The 19252-nt window shown below is 42.1% G+C and overlaps 2 protein-coding genes across 2 annotated transcripts; one reads left to right on the top strand and one right to left on the bottom strand.

Annotated features, from left to right (window-relative positions):
• Window positions 1-2257: 2257 nt before the first annotated feature.
• On the bottom strand, window positions 2258-7942 carry klhl12 (kelch-like family member 12). Its single transcript, XM_076167130.1, has 12 exons — window positions 7435-7942; window positions 6761-6978; window positions 6412-6565; window positions 6088-6305; window positions 5329-5478; window positions 5130-5244; window positions 4936-5042; window positions 4660-4855; window positions 4415-4573; window positions 4227-4325; window positions 3951-4137; window positions 2258-3330 (listed from the first exon to the last, which is right to left on the bottom strand). The coding sequence occupies exons 1-12, from the start codon at window positions 7490-7492 to the stop codon at window positions 3204-3206; spliced, it is 1788 nt and encodes a 595-aa protein (XP_076023245.1). The 5' UTR covers window positions 7493-7942; the 3' UTR covers window positions 2258-3203.
• Window positions 7943-8687: 745 nt separating this feature from the next.
• ptpn1 (protein tyrosine phosphatase non-receptor type 1) lies at window positions 8688-14539 on the top strand. The gene is made up of 9 exons (XM_076166829.1): window positions 8688-9182; window positions 9771-9861; window positions 10893-10993; window positions 11155-11253; window positions 11364-11501; window positions 11584-11793; window positions 12040-12201; window positions 12335-12492; window positions 12617-14539. The coding sequence occupies exons 1-9, from the start codon at window positions 9126-9128 to the stop codon at window positions 12909-12911; spliced, it is 1311 nt and encodes a 436-aa protein (XP_076022944.1). The 5' UTR covers window positions 8688-9125; the 3' UTR covers window positions 12912-14539.
• Window positions 14540-19252: the final 4713 nt, after the last annotated feature.

Below are 19252 nucleotides of genomic sequence, written 5' to 3'. Positions count from 1 at the left end.
CACAGAAAATATAATTCATATGTAGTTTTTTTTTTTAAAGATGTGAAATGGTGTCAATGGTGTTTAGCTTTATATTCTATGTTTATGATGCTAAAATTGCAAAAATGTAAAGTTTGACACTGAGATTTGGGAAACAAGCGGTCGAGTGGTGTTTACTCTTATGTTCACTCTTATGTTGAGGCTCTATATGGGATTTAAACAGTGATGGGTTTACTTCCCCACAAAGTTCAAGATCCAAATAATTAAGATAATGATGAATATTAAAATAAAAAATACATTAAACTGCATTCTTACAATAATAAGGATACTGTAGTTATATATTAATCATCCATAAACTTTGAACTTTGAAAAGACATTGTCAAGTGATGGCTCACGCATCACAGGCCTTGTTTTGTTTTTGTTTTTTTATGCAATAATTGACGACACGGGTTGTTCGGAGAGGATAAATATACTTTTGTAAAATAATTTTCTCCTTTTGTGATTTGTCTTATGTTTACACTTGGCGCGGATGGATATGTTCAGGTGACACCTTCAGAGCTGCCGGAACTTGTTGTTTAAATAGCAAGTATGAGCCATTTGATTGGTTGGTTATTATTAAGGTTTTGTAATACTTGAATTTGTAACTTGTTTCAGTAGAAAAGTTCGATGTTCAGGGATACAGTCAAGAGTAAACTACTAAAAACCACGTTTGCCTTCTTTTCACGTGTATTTTTCATCCGTGATATTTTTGTATTCGCAGTGTTAGTGGTGCAAACTGTAAAGAGTAAGTAACTCGCAGTAAGTCATATGAAAACGATATTCGAAAATGGTTACTTATAAGAAAAGAAAAACACATGATACAACAGCAGCTAAACTGATATATGTAGGCACTGACAAGACTACACTTTGAAGAGGATCATGTGATTACAGTAGTTCTTGATTTATTTTGAAAGATTTAATGTTATCCGTTTATTTCATTTCTAGGTGTCAAATGCTAATTTGATGTTTACACTTGTTGGTGTCAATGTTCACACAGAAGAACACATGATTCAATACATCATATACCTCAGTTTGTGTTACTATTTTACAGCTGAAGTGATAACTGCACAGCATTACTAAATCTATTCAAATTGGACAACTTAGTCTTAGAACAAGAGAGGTACAATTTTTAATGGTTAGTATGGACAATATAAGTTAAAAAAGCTGAGTAGACAGACACGGCTTTAAAGTGAAGGTGAAGGATCAGTCTTGTCGATTGTCTTCGTCGTTGTCAGATTCAGGGAACATGTGAGCCAGCTCATCATAATCCTATTCAAGACAAGCCCTCTCTGGCCTCTGACAAAACTCCCATCCTCCATGCCGTCAGCCACATATTAGTGGACAAATGCACTTCAGCATAACGTCCAATGTGTTGTCAGAAACCAGGCTTCAGCAATAGCAGCGGTGTTGCAGCCCTCTGCACACTACGCGGCCAGGTCAGCACCAGTAACTGCAATTTAAGGCTATTTATTCCCATCTGTTTAGACAAAGAGTAATAATGACACTTATGGGCATGCAGATGTCTACATATACTTTCTGTCAAAATGATCAGTTTATAATGCTAATAACCTTGAGACTAGTGGGGCACATTTCAACTAACTGGTGTTTCTATTTGCTATGGCAGCAATAACAGCCCTACAGCAATCAACAAGCCAGATACTTAACCATGTCCGTTGTGGGCTCAAAGCAAGCACTCGTGATCTCTGACACAGACAGCTGCTCGTGGTAAGACTTCTCAGCAGAGATGATGGATAAGTATGGAACCAGTGCAAAATGGATACAAAGAAATGGAACAAGTTGATCTGGAACTACATCAGATCAACACTGAGTTAGCTGTTGAAGCGGAAGTGAGTGGTGATTGAGGAACCAATTAATTTAGTTGAGGCTGATGTAACCAGGGCTGTCAATGTGCGTATTGTGAAATGTGTGATAGATGGCTTGATTCCTGGGGAGCTGGGTAAACAGCAAACTCCAACTCCCATGCCATAGTCAACACAAAGACGAAATATCAGCCAGGAAGTGAAACTAGAGAAATATAAAAGAAGTATTTCACAATTTGTCTGAATGTGAAAACTTTCTTACATGTCGTTACATTTAGCAGGAGTGAGTGAGATATTGAGGTGAGATCTCATCCGCAGTATACTATACTACTATAACATACATTTCCACTGTGAGGCTTGTGTGCATGCAAACTATCTGTGTGTGAAAACAGTGAACAAGTAATGTTTTGGCTCTTCATTATGATTTATTCTGATGTTTACAGACTCTGAAGATGTACCAGAGATAAAAACATATCAGTTCTCGGTATGTTTATTAACTCCTCAGGCAACAGTGATGTTGTTAGGACTTGGTGACCTACATGTTCAGCACGTCTCAATTAATCATGTTCAGCACATGTCTCAATTAATAAACTGAGGGGGGGGAGGGGGAAATCACATGCTCCTCATACTATTCTTTTTTTGACATTCGATCTCTCAACAGTCAGATGGGGGGGGGGACTCAGAGTAAGCTGAAACAATTCAGTTTATTTCTAAAACAATATTTATCAGTAAATATATTTTCAATTTTCAGAGCGACAAGTATAGAACCATTTGTATAAAATTAATTCAGCCTATAAGCAGTGAATGAGGAAAAAAAAGGAAAAAGTGGCTGAATAGTGGATCATTAATGCTCTAGCAAATGCGAAATGTGCATAATTGATCACAAGCTCATATAACTATTTTCACAATCAAATGGGAGGCAACATGGATGTTCACTGTTTTGATGTAGACCAAAGTCATAAGGCATATAGCAGCAGCTGGAGTCTGAATCTGCTCCAATGTATCTGTTTTTTTTTTAATGATAAGTAGAAATATATTGCACTTTGAAGACAAACTGAAAAAAATATATATCACAGGTAACAACAGCAACAAGTACCACCAAACAGACTCATGCAAGTGGTGATGGGTTCCTCAGAGGCTTCTTCTGAAGACGTCTACCACGGCGAAGCTGAATCTCTGCTCCAAAGTCTTGAGTGGTGAGAGCCGACGCGTCTCGCCGCTGCACTACAGAGTTTTCCCGACAGTAACTGTTGCCATCGTGGCGACCAAAAGTCTCTCTTTGTGGCTCTGCTCAACTGGCATTTTAGCAAAGTCTAGCTGCCTTCCTCACTTGCCACCTCCGACAGTTCTCGTTGTTGGCAAAGATCACTTTTCTCGTAGAACACACACTCCAGCATCGCACCGCTGCGTGGCCATGGAGGTAACAACCTCCCAGCTGTCGATGACTGGGTCATAACATTCAATACTGCTGAGGAGCGAGTTCCCGTCATATCTACAAATAGATAGAGAGAGAGAGAGAGAGAGAGAGAGAGAGACAGATTTTGAAATACAGAGGTGAAGAGAGCGATGTGATTATAAACTGTTTACATGAGTCTGCACATCACTGCTAAAACAAAGATATTCAATGAATGAACTTTAAGTGTTGCTGTAGTAACAACTGAACAATGATCTTGTATGGATTAATTTATTTGTTGATTATCTTTGAACAATCAATTCATTTTAGAGTCTCTAAAATGTCCAAAAATGCAAATGCATGTCACAAGTTACTAAAGGCTGTAATGGGTTACAGTATAGATACATGTTTACACTTACATCCAACAGGGAAAAGCTGACTAATCAATAATCTATTTGGCTCTAAAAGTGTGTGTATTGAAAGGTCACTGCAGTGTTAATATACACTTTATTGAGCTGCTTGTGTGTCCATTTTCATTAACATATATTATGCTTTAGAAAACACAGTGAAAGTGGAGAACATGCAGCAGCTGTATGATCCTTAAAACAGGTTAAATGTTTTATATTCAAGCCTTATAAGAGTCCAACCTTATATGCTAGGGCACAAAAATCACGTCATTTATATCAGAAGGTGATTAGATGACCTTTAACCCTTCTTACCCAGCTATTGCGTAAAGACGTCCTCGGAGAACAGTGGCTCCCACGTAACACCGGGGCGTCGTCATGCTGGCTACGGTGGTCCAATAGTCTGTTCTGATGTTATAGACCTCCACAGAGTCGAGGTGCGAGACGCCGTCGAAGCCTCCAACCACGTAGATGTGGTCATTGAGTAAAGCTACACCGGCTCCTGAAAGAGCATAAAGGGTCCATCAGACTAACCCACATGCCGGTTATTGATGGCGTCCGTCTGTGTTGTGTTGAACCGGGACAACCCACCTGACCGTTTGGTGGCCATGGGTGTGACGCTTGTCCAGTGGCCTGTGTGTGGATCGTACCGCTCCACTGAGTTCAATATATTTAGTCCATCGTATCCACCTGTGAGTAAAAGATCACACATTTTCTCATTAGAAGCCGATGTTTCAACCCGAGCGCCGACTGGACGTGTTGGCTCCTCTGATACACACCTAGACAGTATATAAGCCCACTGGCCACCACCAGTCCTGCTCCCTCTCTCGCTGTCTGCATGTCTCCCAGCATGCTCCACTGGTCAATGTTTGGGTCGTATCGCTCCATGCTGGTGTGACGCCGACTGCCATCGAATCCACCGGCGACATAGATCATGTCTGTAAAGAGCCAAAGAAGAAGAAGAAGAAAAGCATTTATACATTTAGAAGATAAATATAAAGTGTTGCAAAGCTCACAATATTACCTCCGAGTGTTGTGGCCCCGGCGAGGCCGCGTCGTACATTCATGGTGGCGACGGTGTACCAAACACCGTCCTCGTCTGCCGTGTAGTCCAGACACTCCACGGAGCTGAGCCGAGACCGACCGTCATAGCCTCCGATCACGTAAACCCGATCGTGGAGAGACACGGTGGCCACATAACGCCTTTTCCGTGCAATATTCTGTAAAAAAAAAACAAAAAAAGGGATAAGTCAACTCCACTGTGCAATTACAACAAAAGTCACTTTGTATCCAAACTTACAGGAAGGAAGCTCCATTCTTGTGTTTTGGGATCATACTTCTCAACTATATCTATTGGCGACTGTTGACTGCCAAACCCTCCGATAACCAACAGGATTTCTTTGGCACCTGAAAAGACCAATAAACAACTTTACCTCATCAAAAGAGTGACTTAAAGAGTTTACAGCTAAATTGAAAGGAAATCAATCTCTCCACCTAGTCTGGCTTGTGTGCGTGGGCCTTGCATTTCACTCCTCAGTTCCGGTCTTAAGTGGAATTTCTTGGCTTCGTCGACGAGGTCTCGACATGGCAGGCTACACCGAATGAGTGGCTGGACCGCGTCAGAAAAAGGACTTTGTTAAGTGCGATGACGGCAGCTGGGATAAATACGACAAACGTGTGTAAACTGACTCACCTCAGAATCGATGACATCTGTTATATAGCGGGGGGTCAGCAGCGGCATTCGCACAAACTCGAGCATGTCGGATAAATAAGGCTCTCTCTCTTTTCGGTTGTGTTTGACCCAATTTAACACTGCCTCAAAGACGGGCTCTTCTGAATCCACCTGCACACACAAACCGTGGATAAGAAGTGTTAAAGCTGCAGGGACACATTAACACACAACACCTGTAGGAGTGCTTTAGGTAAACACGACTCATTCAACAGTAAAAAGAAGCATGCAACTACTATTCACATTACTTAGAACCGTGTAAATACCTGAGTATGGCTGCAAAGACAACGACATGCTTCAATGAAATGTGAAAGATGCTGCTGAGAGGTTTCATTCTAAAAATAACCTCAATGATGATCTATCACGTGATCTATAAATCATCACGTGATAATAACTGTGTTCTCCCGGAGTGCAGCCTGTAATTAGGGATCGGAATCCTTTGAACAAACTTAAGAGTTCAATCAGGTTTTCTGCAATTTCATTGTCGATAAATGCCACCAGGTTGGAACTTGTTTTTCTGCTTCGCTACGCGTGTATGAAAGGTGTGATTGTCATTCACACCATTGAAGTCATGCTGCAGGCATCTCGCTAATCGTGTAGGTGTCTTCCGGTCTTTTAACTATCAAATGGTTATGTGCATTAGAAGTGTGGTGGTATGAGCAGCCTGCACAGTTACACAATAACACCACTTACTGCAATGCCTCCGGAAATTCAAGCACTTACCTGGATTTCATCACATTTTATAAGTTTCTCAACCTCGGTCTGGCTGAGCAGCATGAACTCCTCGTGCTGGACGACCTCGGAGAAGTGCTTCTGGGAAAAGAGCTCAGCCGCCTGCATCAGGTCGAGGCAATTGTGAGTTTCTGCGAAGTCTCGAATACCCAGACAGTTGGTGGGGTCGAGCTGACTCTCCAAGAAATCGCAACAAGCCCTTTTCACACCTATGAAAAGGAAAGACGCATTCCTCTCAGACACAGGCCTCAGCACATGCTTTTCAAATCATTGTTTGGGAGGTGGAGGTGGGGGGAGGGGGGATCCTCAACTCACCTTTGAGCTGCAGCAAGCACGCCGCAGGGAGCAACTCTTGTACATTCTCCACTGTAACTAGCACCGTCTCTGTGTAGACAAAGTCCAACAGAATCTCCATCGTCGACGCAGTGAGCCCTTGAATGTCCACAAAAGATTTCCCCTTTTCTGCAAGCTGCAGACACAACGACAGAAAAATATCAGGTGTAATTAAAAACAAAACAACACATTAAAAAGGTGCAATTCAGAAACTAAAACACTTCTGAGATTGAGAAGGGTGTGGGGACAATGTTTAGAGCTCTAAAGATATAGCTTTTGTATATTATGTAAGCTCTGTGTCCGTAAAAAACAATGAGCAGTTTAGAGTTACCTCACTGGTAAACATGGCACAAAAATAATCACTACAAGCAGCCAAGACAATCCGGTGTGCTGGGAAATCGGTGCTCTCCACCCTCAGAGTGATGTCACAGAGTGTGTTGCTCTTGCGAAGTGAATTCATTGCATTGAGGATGGATTTGGCATGGGAATTAGTCATGATGTCTTTCGGAGCCATGCTGTCTTGAGGATTTCTCAAGGATCTCCAGGAATCTAACAAACAAAAGACAGATCAACGGTGAGGTCCTCATCGTTTCACAAAGCGAGCACACACACACTCACACACATTACACGGCAAATTGACAGGACAGGGACGAGACGGGGCCTTGTAATCTTCAACTGCGACCTTTGTTCTGCAGTGCGTTTAATCATCTGATGTGTACAAATGTGCAGACAGGAGTTTAATAACAACAAAGAAATAGTTTGAGCGTTGAATTCAAGTAATGTCTCTTAGTTGTGTACAGAGGTCACAGTAAGGGTTCTACTGCACTGTTTACACTTTATTACCTCTATCTATGGGGATATGTCATGCAAAATGTATGAACTAATAAAATACATTCCTGTGTATTGAGACATTAATGTAACTATTTTACTTTAGCATAATTCCAGTGTAAGAGCTTTATTTTGAATGGTTGCAACACCTTTGTGGTGCTGTTAATGTTTACTTACCGTTGAATGATTTCAATACTTTTTCCACCACTGGGAGGCAATAACTACTGCTGCACATTAGCTAACACACAACGTCAACTGTGGTCTAACGTCAACGCTAGGTACCCACAACAAATATACTGCTTTACAAAGTCAGTTACAGACTACAGAACACCAGCACCAAAAAGACCCACACACAGACAAAACACACGTAAAGCTGTTTGCATATACCTGTCAGTTAATCTGCCTCAAAGCGTCTAGCTATGTTGCTTTGCTAGCTACCGTTATTAGCACCAAACAAAGTCTCTTGTCCCAATTCTTGTTTGTCAGTCACTGTGTCTGTAAAATACATCTAATCCATGATGGCCTCTGCTAAAGTCACACTACGCGAAATGGAATATATGTTTGAAATGATCTCAAACACATTGTTCACCCAGCTAATGTTTGCTACACTGCGCTAACTAGCAGCAGCAAAAGGCTAATCACATTGAACGTAAACAGCCTTGACGCGTGAGTGTACGTGAACGCGCCTTCTCTTCTTTTGCGGTGTTTTCTTGACAAGCACACGGCGATATTGGCGCCCCCCTATGGGGCTGCTTGAGAGGGGAAATTTTGATTTATTGCTCAGAGAAGCTGTTTTTTCGTCAGTTTAGGCTCTTAGGTTTTAATAAAAGGAATTTGTATGACGATGATAACGATGCTTCCAAGTGTGTAGGACCTGTATATTAACGCCTCTCCTGTGCCAGCTTGACAAAACGAGGTCCATAAAAAGTTTGCTGAATGTTTTGTTAAAGATCTTTAGTTGCAAGCAGCAGCCATATTCCAAAATCTGGTGGGAAGTTAATTCAATTTCCCCCTGATAACCACATACATTTGTCAACAGTGAGCAAAATTGGTTAAAAGTAGAATTGAAATAGCCGATAGCGGAATATTTGCAATGAGATGTTGAGATGTTGTCTTGACTAGGTTTTGGCTGTAATATTTATTCCTCTATGGGAAATGTATCATTTTCTTGAGACATTGAGAGAATTACTGTTATCTTGTTATGTTGACCAAATGTCTAGTTTTATACAATAAAAACCATTTACACAAATACAAAATACACAACCGTAAATCATCAATTAAATCAACGACTATATACATTCAGAAATAAACGTTGGATTCCTTCTTGTTAATTTTGAGTGAGGTCCAATAATAAAGGTCATATTCGGCGGTGGCTCTTAGATTGGGCATCGGTAGCTTGTGTCGTAATTTTACGTGCGCGCTCCCGGGACGCATTTCAAGAAGCAAGATGCCTTCCGCGCGCCCACGTTCATTTCTCTCCGCAACTCGCTCCGGAGTGGTAAAAGTGACTGTTTCACTCCATTAGATACTGTAGATATTTTCATCTACCGGACTTCTACGAATTCCGACTTTCGCCCTTACAGCTCAGAAGAGATTTATTTGTATTTAAAAAAACAAATTCGGCTATTTTGCGGGCCAAGGACGGGCCGCGGGAGCGAGTAGGAGGAGCCACCGGTGTGTTTCCGGTAAGAGCAGGCCGAGAACTCCACGGTGATCTATGCAGCCCGTAGTACAGACAAACACGGAATAGTGGCGGAACGCTTGTTGTCACCGAACACGGAACCGTGTCGGAGCAGAAACCGCTTAGTTCTTGGAGAGTTGCACTTGTGTGTACCGGGTGAAGAAGGACGACCGGCAGCCGGACTGCAATGGAAGCCGAGTTTCGGGAAATCGATGAAAACGGGAGTTGGGGCGACACTTATCAGGTACATTTAAACGTCAACGGACTTTGAAGAGGAAATTGTCACACTCACGATAGACAATAAGAGGAAATGTCGTGTCTGAGTGTAGTTTAGCGAGTCCTCCCCCCCACCCCCCCGCCTGCACAGAGCGGTCCCGGTGATTGATGTGTCTGCCATCACTGCCCTGTACAACGCTACGACTGTGATTACACTCATGGTGTCCATGTTACTTCATCATTTGTGGAGGATGTGGATACACATGAATACAGTTGGCTCGTCTGTAATCTTCACATATATCTGATCACTGTCACATTTCAATCCGTTCCTGGGGTGATTCTACTGTTAAAGCCTGTGATGGCCTTTGAAAGATTGCATCAGATCTCTTAATGCAATTATGTACTAAGTTAAATGCCATTATACACTGTCAGATGCCTGTACAAGCTCACAGAATGTAAGGTGACATCTGCATATAGTTTTCGTCTGACCTGCAGTGTTTTACAGCAGTCTCCCTCACAGTCACAAGGCAAATGACTTGAATAATTTCCTATAAAAATCCATATAATCCATTAGTTGTTGAATCTGATGCTATGTTTTTTTTGGATTGTTTCACAGGAGATTCGTCAGCAGTCATGTGAACTACCTTGCAAGTTTGCCAAATTACCTGAAAACAAAACTCGGAATCGTTACAGAGATGTCAGTCCGTGTAAGTTTCGCCTTCCTTTGATTGACGCAGTGGAAAAGGCAATTTTACGTCTCTTTCATGATTACTTTATACTCATGCCATTTATGTTGAGTGTAGAAAATAGCCTCTGCGGTGTAAGATAACCCCAAAGCTCTTTAATCTCCTGTTTATGTTCAAATATCAGCCAGTGGCATCTTATCCAGTACAAAAGCCCAGTTACTAAACCGATGCGCCTACTACAACTGCTAAATGCCGCCATTGTAATAATCATAATAAACAGAACAGTGTTAGAGCTACACAGTTAGCCGACCATTGTACTGTTGTGAATGGAATGACTACATGGAAGATATGTTTTACAGTTTCAATTCTTTGTCCTGTTTTTAATGAGAAGCTAATTTTATGACCAAGTATGTATCAGTGTGTGGTCATAGTAAATGGAGCCTCATGGCCTCTGGGGCTCATTGGTTGTGGGAATAACCTTACCGGAGGAGATCAGGGTTGCTTTTGTCTCCTTTGCTCATGTTGAATAAAGTCCATAAAAGTGCCGCCTCAGATAGACGTGTAGACAAAGTCAGTAATGGTGATAATGAACTCTTAATGAGAGCATTGTTCAGTGGAGATCCTAATCAACCTTGAAATGGAGCGCTGATGTGGCTTTTTCACTTCAGATGAACTATGAGGATTCAGTATTTCTAACTGATCAAAACGAAGTCACTTTTCTTCCTGTATGGTCACAATCCTGCATCAGAGTGTGGTTTCCTCTTTTCTGCAGTGATAACAAATGCAAATAGTGTCAACCATTTACAAGAAATTTAAATTTCTTACAGAAACAAATGTATGCAACTTCCTTTTTTTACTTTTTTTCTGTCTGTGCCATTTAAGTTCAAAACACTGGGTGGGTTTGGTTCAAAGACACATATAGAGATATATACTGTATATATTTACTGTAGGTTCCCAGAACTTGTCCTTATGTGTTTCTAGTCTCTGGGGGAACAAAGCACCCGACCAACATGCAGAGTTGTTTTTCACGCTTGTCATTTTGTTCTCCTCAGTCGACCACAGCAGAATATGTCTGCAGCTGGGGACGAACGACTACATCAATGCCAGCCTTATAACAGTGGAGGAGGCACAGAGGAACTACATCCTTACTCAGGTACATATGAAAGCAAAGCTGTAACATTCTGTCGTGGTAATGCGAGGACATTTCACTTTACTGTCATAGAAGAATCCTGCTGAAATCTGTGGTTGTCAACTTCCAAGTAGTTGGAATATTTGTGGCGTATTTGTTGACATTGTTTCTATTTCTTTTTTTAGGGACCCCTTCCAAGTACATGCGGCCACTTTTGGGAGATGGTGTGGGAACAGAGGACTCTGGGTGTGGTGATGCTGAACCGAATCATAGAGAAAGGATCTGTAAGAAGCAGCGTCGGTCCTTAGTGTGGAAATTGTGGATGTGAGATAGTAGCTGCAGTTGTTGTTTGGACTAAATACGATATCTGCTTTTCTCTGGCTTTTGTTTTTAGATCAAATGTGCCCACTACTGGCCACACAGAGAGGAGAGGGACGCTGTCTTTGAAGACACCAACTTCAAACTTACCTTTGTTTCCGAAGACGTCAAATCATATTATACAGTCCGCCAGCTGGAGTTGGAAAATCTGTCTGTAAGTGTTTTTACTTTTATTATGTGTTATTGTCCTTGTGATTAAATAAGAATAATTTTAAGAATTTTTGCTCTCTCTGCAGACACAAGAGGCCAGAGAGATTTTACATTTTCATTACACCACCTGGCCTGACTTTGGGGTACCAGAGTCTCCCGCGTCCTTCCTTAACTTCCTTTTCAGGGTGCGAGAGTCAGGTTGTCTCAATGCGGACCAGGGACCGGTGGTGGTGCACTGCAGTGCCGGCATCGGACGCTCTGGGACCTTTTGCCTTGTGGACACTTGCCTCCTCCTGGTAAGTACCTGCTCACCTCCGCCCAGTGATAAATCACCAACATAACAAACTTTATCTCTTGTACTGTTTACATTTCACATTTTCAGGACATGAGCTCACATTCGCTAACCACACAACACTTAGTTACTTGATCTTAGTTACTTGATCATAAATCCTAGGGGCTGAATTTAGATATAGGGCCATTAAATCATCATGTTTGAACTCTAAATGCCTAAATGTACCTGATGTCATTGCTGTTGTGTTTAGATGTCCACACGCAAGGAGCCATCTTCTGTGCGTGTTCGTGAGGTGCTACTGGAGATGCGGCGCTCTCGCATGGGCTTGATTCAGACGGCAGACCAACTACGCTTTTCCTACCTAGCTGTCATTGAAGGTGCCAAGTACATTAAGGGAGATCAATCTCTTCAGGCAAGTTCATTCTGCTCTCGCTCCCGCATATTGGTCATTGTTGATAAATGGCTGTTTGCTGTGAGCCATATTTGAACTTGCATACTGTATATCTTGCAAATATTGAAGGGATTTTACACTTTTTTGTGTGTAGGAGTCATGGAAAGAGCTTTCCAACGAGGAGGACGAGCCTCCAGAGTTCACACCTCCTCCTTTGCCTCCTCCCAGAGACCCTCTCTATGGCAAAGCTGAGCCCTTGTTTTTCCCTGAAAATGATGAGATTGTCCAAAAGCTGGAGATCCACTCTCTGGGGTAAACATCCAAGTCATATTCACTAAAAGATTTCACCTTCCTCTACCTCACCTGGTCGATTGAGGCCGAGTTGAAGAAAAATACTCATACCATGATAATCATCTTCTATTCTGTCTTCATTCAGGTCCTCACAAGACTCCCAGGTGCGACAGAGGAATGTGGCGGCCTTGCATCCCGATCCCGAGTGCGTCAGCCAGCCCGAATGCAATACGGGAATCCAGGATCATACCTCCAAAGCTCCAACCAAAACCCAGCAGCAGCAGAATGAAGCAGAAGAGCCAGAGTTTCCTCAGGCAGCAGCGCAGTCGAAGGAAAACTCTCCTGCACCAGGGCCGTGGTCCCCCCTGCTGGCCAATGTGTGCTTGTGCACGGCATTCGCTCTCAGTGCTTATGTCTGTTATCGAGTCTATTTTCACTGATGTCTGTCCTCCCCCCGCCCCCCTCCTCCTCCTCCTCCTTTTCCTTTTTGTTCCTCTGTTCTCTCCACTGTTTGTTGTAGAGCGAGCCAGGCTGGCCAGTCCGCCTCCTGGAACTCTGGGTTTTAAACTCTGCGAGCGAGTGGATTGTTTGGACTTCATCAGATTCAGGTTCACTCCTTTAATTTACTAATGCAGTTGCAAAGAGGGGGTGGGGGCGGGGCTAGTTGGGAATAACAGGCCGCCAATCCTCATTTCAACACCCAAACGTCCTTTCAATATGTCAGTTTGGATGCTCAGGGCCTCAGTTTTTTCAGGTGCGGCGTCCCAAATATATGTGCCGAGTTGAAACTAACAACCTTTCATGTGCTGTATGTATCTGTAAAGACAGACGGGGCCATTTGACACACGCCCTCTCTTATTTACCAAATGACTTAAGTGTTCTTCCATTTCAGCCTTTTACTAATGTATCCACGAGGCTTTCACCAATCCTTTCTTTCAGACAAATGGATCTGAAATCACAGAGCCAGGTTTGTGTCCAGTTTTGTCTAAAGATATGTCAGTAAGGGATCTAATATGGGTCAGTATTAAATGGAATAATAATGTAAGAGAGGAAGAGGAAGGCAACCCCAAGGCCATTAGGTAAGAGATGCATGCAGGGGGGTTGGGGGGGGGTTGGGGCAGTGAGTGCTCAGTCCTCAGTAGTGGCCTATATTGGGCTGCAGGGGGCGTACTGGCTGAGTATATGTGTGCGTCTGTGTGTGTGTTTTTTTTGTATGTATATCTGCATGAGTGGTAGTTGCCAGAGCCTTCTACTGATGCTTGAGTTTTAAGTCTGAGAAATATTCAAGTTTAATATAACCTTTTATGTGAAACGAGATCTGGGTTGAATCCCGGTTGTCGATTTTTTTTTTTTCTCTCCCCCCCCCCCCCCCCCCATGAAGCCACATTTACACACAAAGAGTACCAGCTAAGCAAACGGAGACACAAAGTAGCTTTCACCATAACTCCTTTTCACCAGCAATACAAACCCTTAATGTGTTTGTGTGTGTGTCACCCTTTTGACGTTACGAAACTCTGAATGCTGAACCATCCCCGCCCGTCTGTCTCAGCAGGCAACCCAGGGACTTTTTTTGAACAAACCAAAAATCCAAAACACCAGCACAGGGACGAAATACAATACACTGTAGTTATGATTGGCTTTGTGAGCTTGCAATATTGTTTTGTATAATTCCTTTTGGACTTTACGGCATGCTGCATTTGTGAATCAACAGGTTTGTCCTAGAAGAGTTAAAGCTGCTAGCATTCAGTTTTTACCTGTGACTCATGAAAGCACTCGAGTCTTGACAGCTTGACCTTTCTTTAGAATGTATAAACCAGTCCCATCAAAGGACTCTTAGTCGATAAATCTCTTTTTTTTATTTCAAAATCAGGTTCCAATGTGCTGAGTTGTTTTTTTTGTTTTTTCTAAACGCTTCAGCAAGGGATTCGATCTCAGCAGCCGTCGCACCAGGTTTTCTTGTTTTTTCTATACTTATGCTGAGCTCAAAAAACATGTATTTTTTTATTTACATTCATTGTTTGCCTTTTTAAATAAAGACATCAACTGCTGTTCTGGTTTTTAGAACAGATTTGTCTCCATATTCTCTTTTCTCAGCGTTTTGTCAGTACGACCACGAATCACAATGTTTCCATCTCACATATATACTTACTTGATAACAACGGTTCTTTTTCTAGGTATGAAGAGTTATTAACGTACAAGAAAACCATAAAATGCCTCTAGATACTATAAAGTTTGGGGAAAGGTCTTGTAGCCACTGAGCAGATCCTGAATCCAGTTGCAGAAGAAGCCACACCTGATTTTGTTTAATCTTACCACCAGGTGTCGCTGTGGGACTGTAGGAGCGCTTCCATTGCTTCGGTTTACTGCAGCCCACACTTTCCTGTTTACTCGAGTCTGGTTCGTTCATCAGTTATCTTTTTAATCTTGTTTACAGACAATTTTCATCATCTAGTTTTAAGGATTAGTCATTGTTTCAGACCACAAACATTGCTGCCGTTACGAGATCTGACCGCAGTCTGGTAGAAACTCTGAGAGTCTGTCTTTTTGAAGTGTCTTGTATCTTAAGTTAATTCCTTTCAAGGTTAACAAGTACTAACTTCTGTACTGAACCAAAGCCAGGAATGAGCTTTGATTGATTTTTTTTTTTATATTTTCATGGATGTGTTGAGAAAAGACTTAGGAAGGAGCAGTCTCTCTGTAGACACACGCATTGCTTTAAGGCTCAGCTTCATCACAGCTGTGTAGTGGAGCTGATTTGGCAACACTCTTGGCTAGAACTTCCTGTTTTAGGAATAAAAGGCAGGCCCTGGTACGTGGTGTACAGGAATGCAACTTAAACAGTGAGTAATAGCACTCCCAACCACCATCACCACGCTCTTCTGACGCAAGCAGGCGAGATGGAACTCGTCTCAATAGGAAAACTACATCAAGGTGTGGCCAGGGCCGGAAGCTGATCTTAAAGGCACAGTTACTTAGACTAAACGCCACCTGATCTGTGACTGGCATGACTCACTGTTGCAAGGAAATAAGACTCAGAATTTAGCAACAGGCTGACTTTTTGTGGGTTCATTTTATTGTCTGTGTACAGTCTTCCACTATATGGTGTACCTGTCTTAATGTGCAGGCAGGTTCACGTTCCAATAGCTGCAAGTCAGAATTCCAGGTTCTCTGGCCGCATGGGTTAAATATTAGGAATTGGACAGGTTTATAAAGTGGCATGGACAGAATAGTGCAGAGTGAGTTAGCTGTCAGCTCTGCCTTGAGTCTACTTGCTGACTCCACACTCGGACTGAATCAAAAGGGATATCTGCTCTGCCCTGCTGACTTGTCCAGTGTGTCAGTTTAATTATTAACTCGGAACTTCCCAGTGACTGGCTCAACCCTCAACCCCACCCCTCACCCGCAAACAAGCCGTACAGCCTGGTGGGACGGTCATTGGCTGGAAGTCTCTCGTAGGCTGCACTCGGGCCAAGTGAGGATCAGGAAATTCCTGAATGTGAAACCATAGTGAGGAGGAGAAGCAGATATTTTCCAAGTGTGACTGTGCATTCTGCAAAGTCTGAGTCACCAATCAGTACTCCAGTCCTTATAGCAGGAAGTGTGAGTACATTGTCAGGTGTACCAGATCTATTCATACCCATATCATTTCAAAACCTTGCTTTTAATATCAAACAATTGCTCTCACTGACTGATCAGGCTGCTTCTGGTTTTAACCTGAACATGTGCTGTTGATCACTCAACGAGAGAGTGCTGTCTTTGGTGTTTACTGCTGAGACCTTCAGCTCTTCTCTGTGGTTGCTGCTGTGGACCAAACATCACTCACTGACATCACTGTAACGTGTAGTAGCTGTCATATTCCAGAGCGTGCATGTAGGTCAAAACGTACACACTCAAGAGTTTGGAGCTGGTGCTTCCCCGACGTCTGTACTCTTGAAAGCTGCTGCATCCTGCTGCTGCTGAACATAGTGACGTTGGGGTTAGATGGTTCGCATGTAAACAAAGCTGCTGACCTCCGTGCTTCACCACAGATGTCGCCACAGTGTTGTTTGGGGTTTTGTGCATGTTCTTCTCTTAGCAACTGTGGAAAAAAATAGGCACCTTTGTTTTGATTGTCATATTTGACGTATGATTGTATTTTGGAGTCTCTTGGCCTGAAGGTTAAATGATTGTTTGTCACACTAACTGATGGAATTGAGGTGAAAGGTGAATGGCGAGGAACGTGAGGATGTTCGCGTACTTAAAGGAGTGTGGGTGATGTTTTCATGGTGCCGCTGTCTACACACCCTTATTTCCTGTTGAGTAATCTTGTCATGTCACAGCCTACACATCATTACACCTTTACAAAGCCTCTATCTGTGATCAATGTGTGTGTGTGTGTGTATATGTGTGATTCTGCAAAAGAAGATTTACTCCAAATTTCACTTTCTGGCATCATAGAAGGGAATAAACAACAAAACACTGACACATTTTGGTTGCAACATTCTCCTTCACAATTTATGTATGACATGAAACCACAGGGTCACATCCGTAACAAGATGACCTGCAATTTTATCTTCCTACTATTGGCTGAGATACACTAGAACATGTAATTTTGAGTAATACTGGTTAACAATGTCTGCTCTGCCCCTGTGATCTCACACCTCCATCTGCATTCCCGAATAAAGATAGAGCAGAGGAAGATTTGGGCCGATCCATCCTCCCCGCCTGACTTCACTTCTTCTACCACTCAGCACATTTTTCCCAAACTCGTGCCTCACCTTCCTAACTTCCGGAACAATGTGGAGAAATGTTCCCCCTCAATTTACTGGATTCTTTACCAGACTCTCACAAATCTTTATAAAGATCATTCCTCATCGTCGTCGTCAGAATCCATCTGCTGGATCATAGTTTCGTTGTTGTGTCATGTGTTTTCTTTGAATCACCTCTCAGGAGGTTTGATCTATTTGTGCTTTATCATCTTAGGACATGTTGAATCAGTAACATAACTCTTGCATAGCAGAATAACTGAAAATCTGAAACCTCTTTGCCTTTCAGCTGCTCCATCTGAGAGGCAAAAGGTTATAAGACAAGACAACAAAACACACAAAATACTGCATGTACTTTAATATTTTATGCTTTTTGCCTGTAAAACTGGAGCATAGATCCAGGCAGGGAAGTGAAAGTACATCACTTTTCCCCTCTCTATTATCACCACTGAGGTGCCATTGAGCAAGGCACTTAACATACTACTACTACTCTACTGGAGTTAATCAGTCACCAACAGATCAGACTTTGTTGCACTTTGGTACTTTGTTTAAACAGTAGTGTTGAGTGGACACAGTCAATTTGCTGACGGCATTCATTTGTGTCTCTGTCCTTTAGCTTTTCTTTCATGTGTGTGGAGCAAATCTCACTTCCATTATTTCACCAATCTGTATTGTGAGAATAGAACAGGACTTGGCTTAAGTCATTCTCTCAGTGTGTCTGGTAATCTAGGAAAGTTTTAGGGAAACCTTTGAGGAACAGTGCAGTCCACTAAACTTTCTGTCTGCACTTTCAAAGACAGCTGGAATCTTCACACAGGTCCACTACAGGCTGTGACCGAGGCCACACACCTGCCAATAAGGACATCCTGTAGCAGCACAAGTTTTTTAATTGTCAGTGTTTTCCTTGATGAGAGGCGAAAGATTTATTGCCGAGAAATGTATCTGTGTTGATTATGTAATGGATCCAACACTGCACAGTGTGTACTAAAGTGGTGAATCAACTACTATGGCAACAACAATCACCATTAAGCTGAATCAACACCTCTCATATACAATGTCAACCAAAACTGAACAAATATTTATGCAGTTATTCATGCATTTATAGCAATGGGTGTCATGTTATACTGCATTGGATTGAACAGATGTATCTTATAAAGTAGCCAATGAGTGTATGAAGTAACTAAAGTCTTATTGTTTATCAATGAAAGACTTACAAAGAAAAAGATGGACTAGATTAGTAATAATTGAGTTAAAGATAACTTAATATTGGTGCTTATGATTTCATTTGAGGTTCAAAAGGTTCATATTATAATTATAATGTCAATGTTATAACTTTGTTAATGTTGGTGACATCAGTGTGACACTGTTGGACATGTTGGACACTATTAGAAGCGACACAGTTTGTTGACCGAGCGCTTCAAACTCTTCTTATTAAACATTTTCCACTACAAAATAAAGCACAAGTTTGGTTTGCAGTTTTTATAAGTGCAAACGTCACATTTCAAATGGTGTGTACGAAAAGCTTTAGAATGAACTGTTCTCCTGCTCATCATCAATCGACCCAATTTTAAAAAGCAGCACAATAAATCTCCACAATCCTAACTGACTCACAATTCTCACATTTGCCGCACCGCTGTGATGAAATATTGCCCTGCCAATAAGATTCCGGTAAATTGATTTTGCACAACTTTCTTCACTAATGCATTCGTGATGTATCATTGCCATCTGCTCAACTTCACGTTTTGTCCTAAAAAGCCAACGTTCTTATTTTGCAAGATGTAAGATGGTCGAGTGTTACACAAGATCTATCCACAATGCTGTGTAGTGACCGCAAGTCACTTCTGCACGTCAGGGTTGTGTTTTCACAGTCATCTACAGCAAAATAGGAGAAGTTACCAAAGATGTTGAAATCTTGGTTCACTTCAAGGCATACAAAGTTCTGGTTGTCTTACGGTAGCTGAAGCGGCCTGGATTCCCGTTACACCCATTTTCAGGATATCCGCTCTTGCTTTCATTTGGAGGAGGAACTATAGCTA

The sequence above is a fragment of the Genypterus blacodes genome, unplaced genomic scaffold (genome assembly GCF_046128005.1).
Source record: "Genypterus blacodes isolate CSIRO-AG114 ecotype Tasmania unplaced genomic scaffold, CSIRO-AGI_Gbla_v1 ptg000156l_1, whole genome shotgun sequence".
Lineage (NCBI taxonomy): Eukaryota > Metazoa > Chordata > Actinopteri > Ophidiiformes > Ophidiidae > Genypterus > Genypterus blacodes.
Note: the sequence above shows the minus strand (reverse complement) of the source record. Positions and strands in the feature narration are given on the sequence as shown.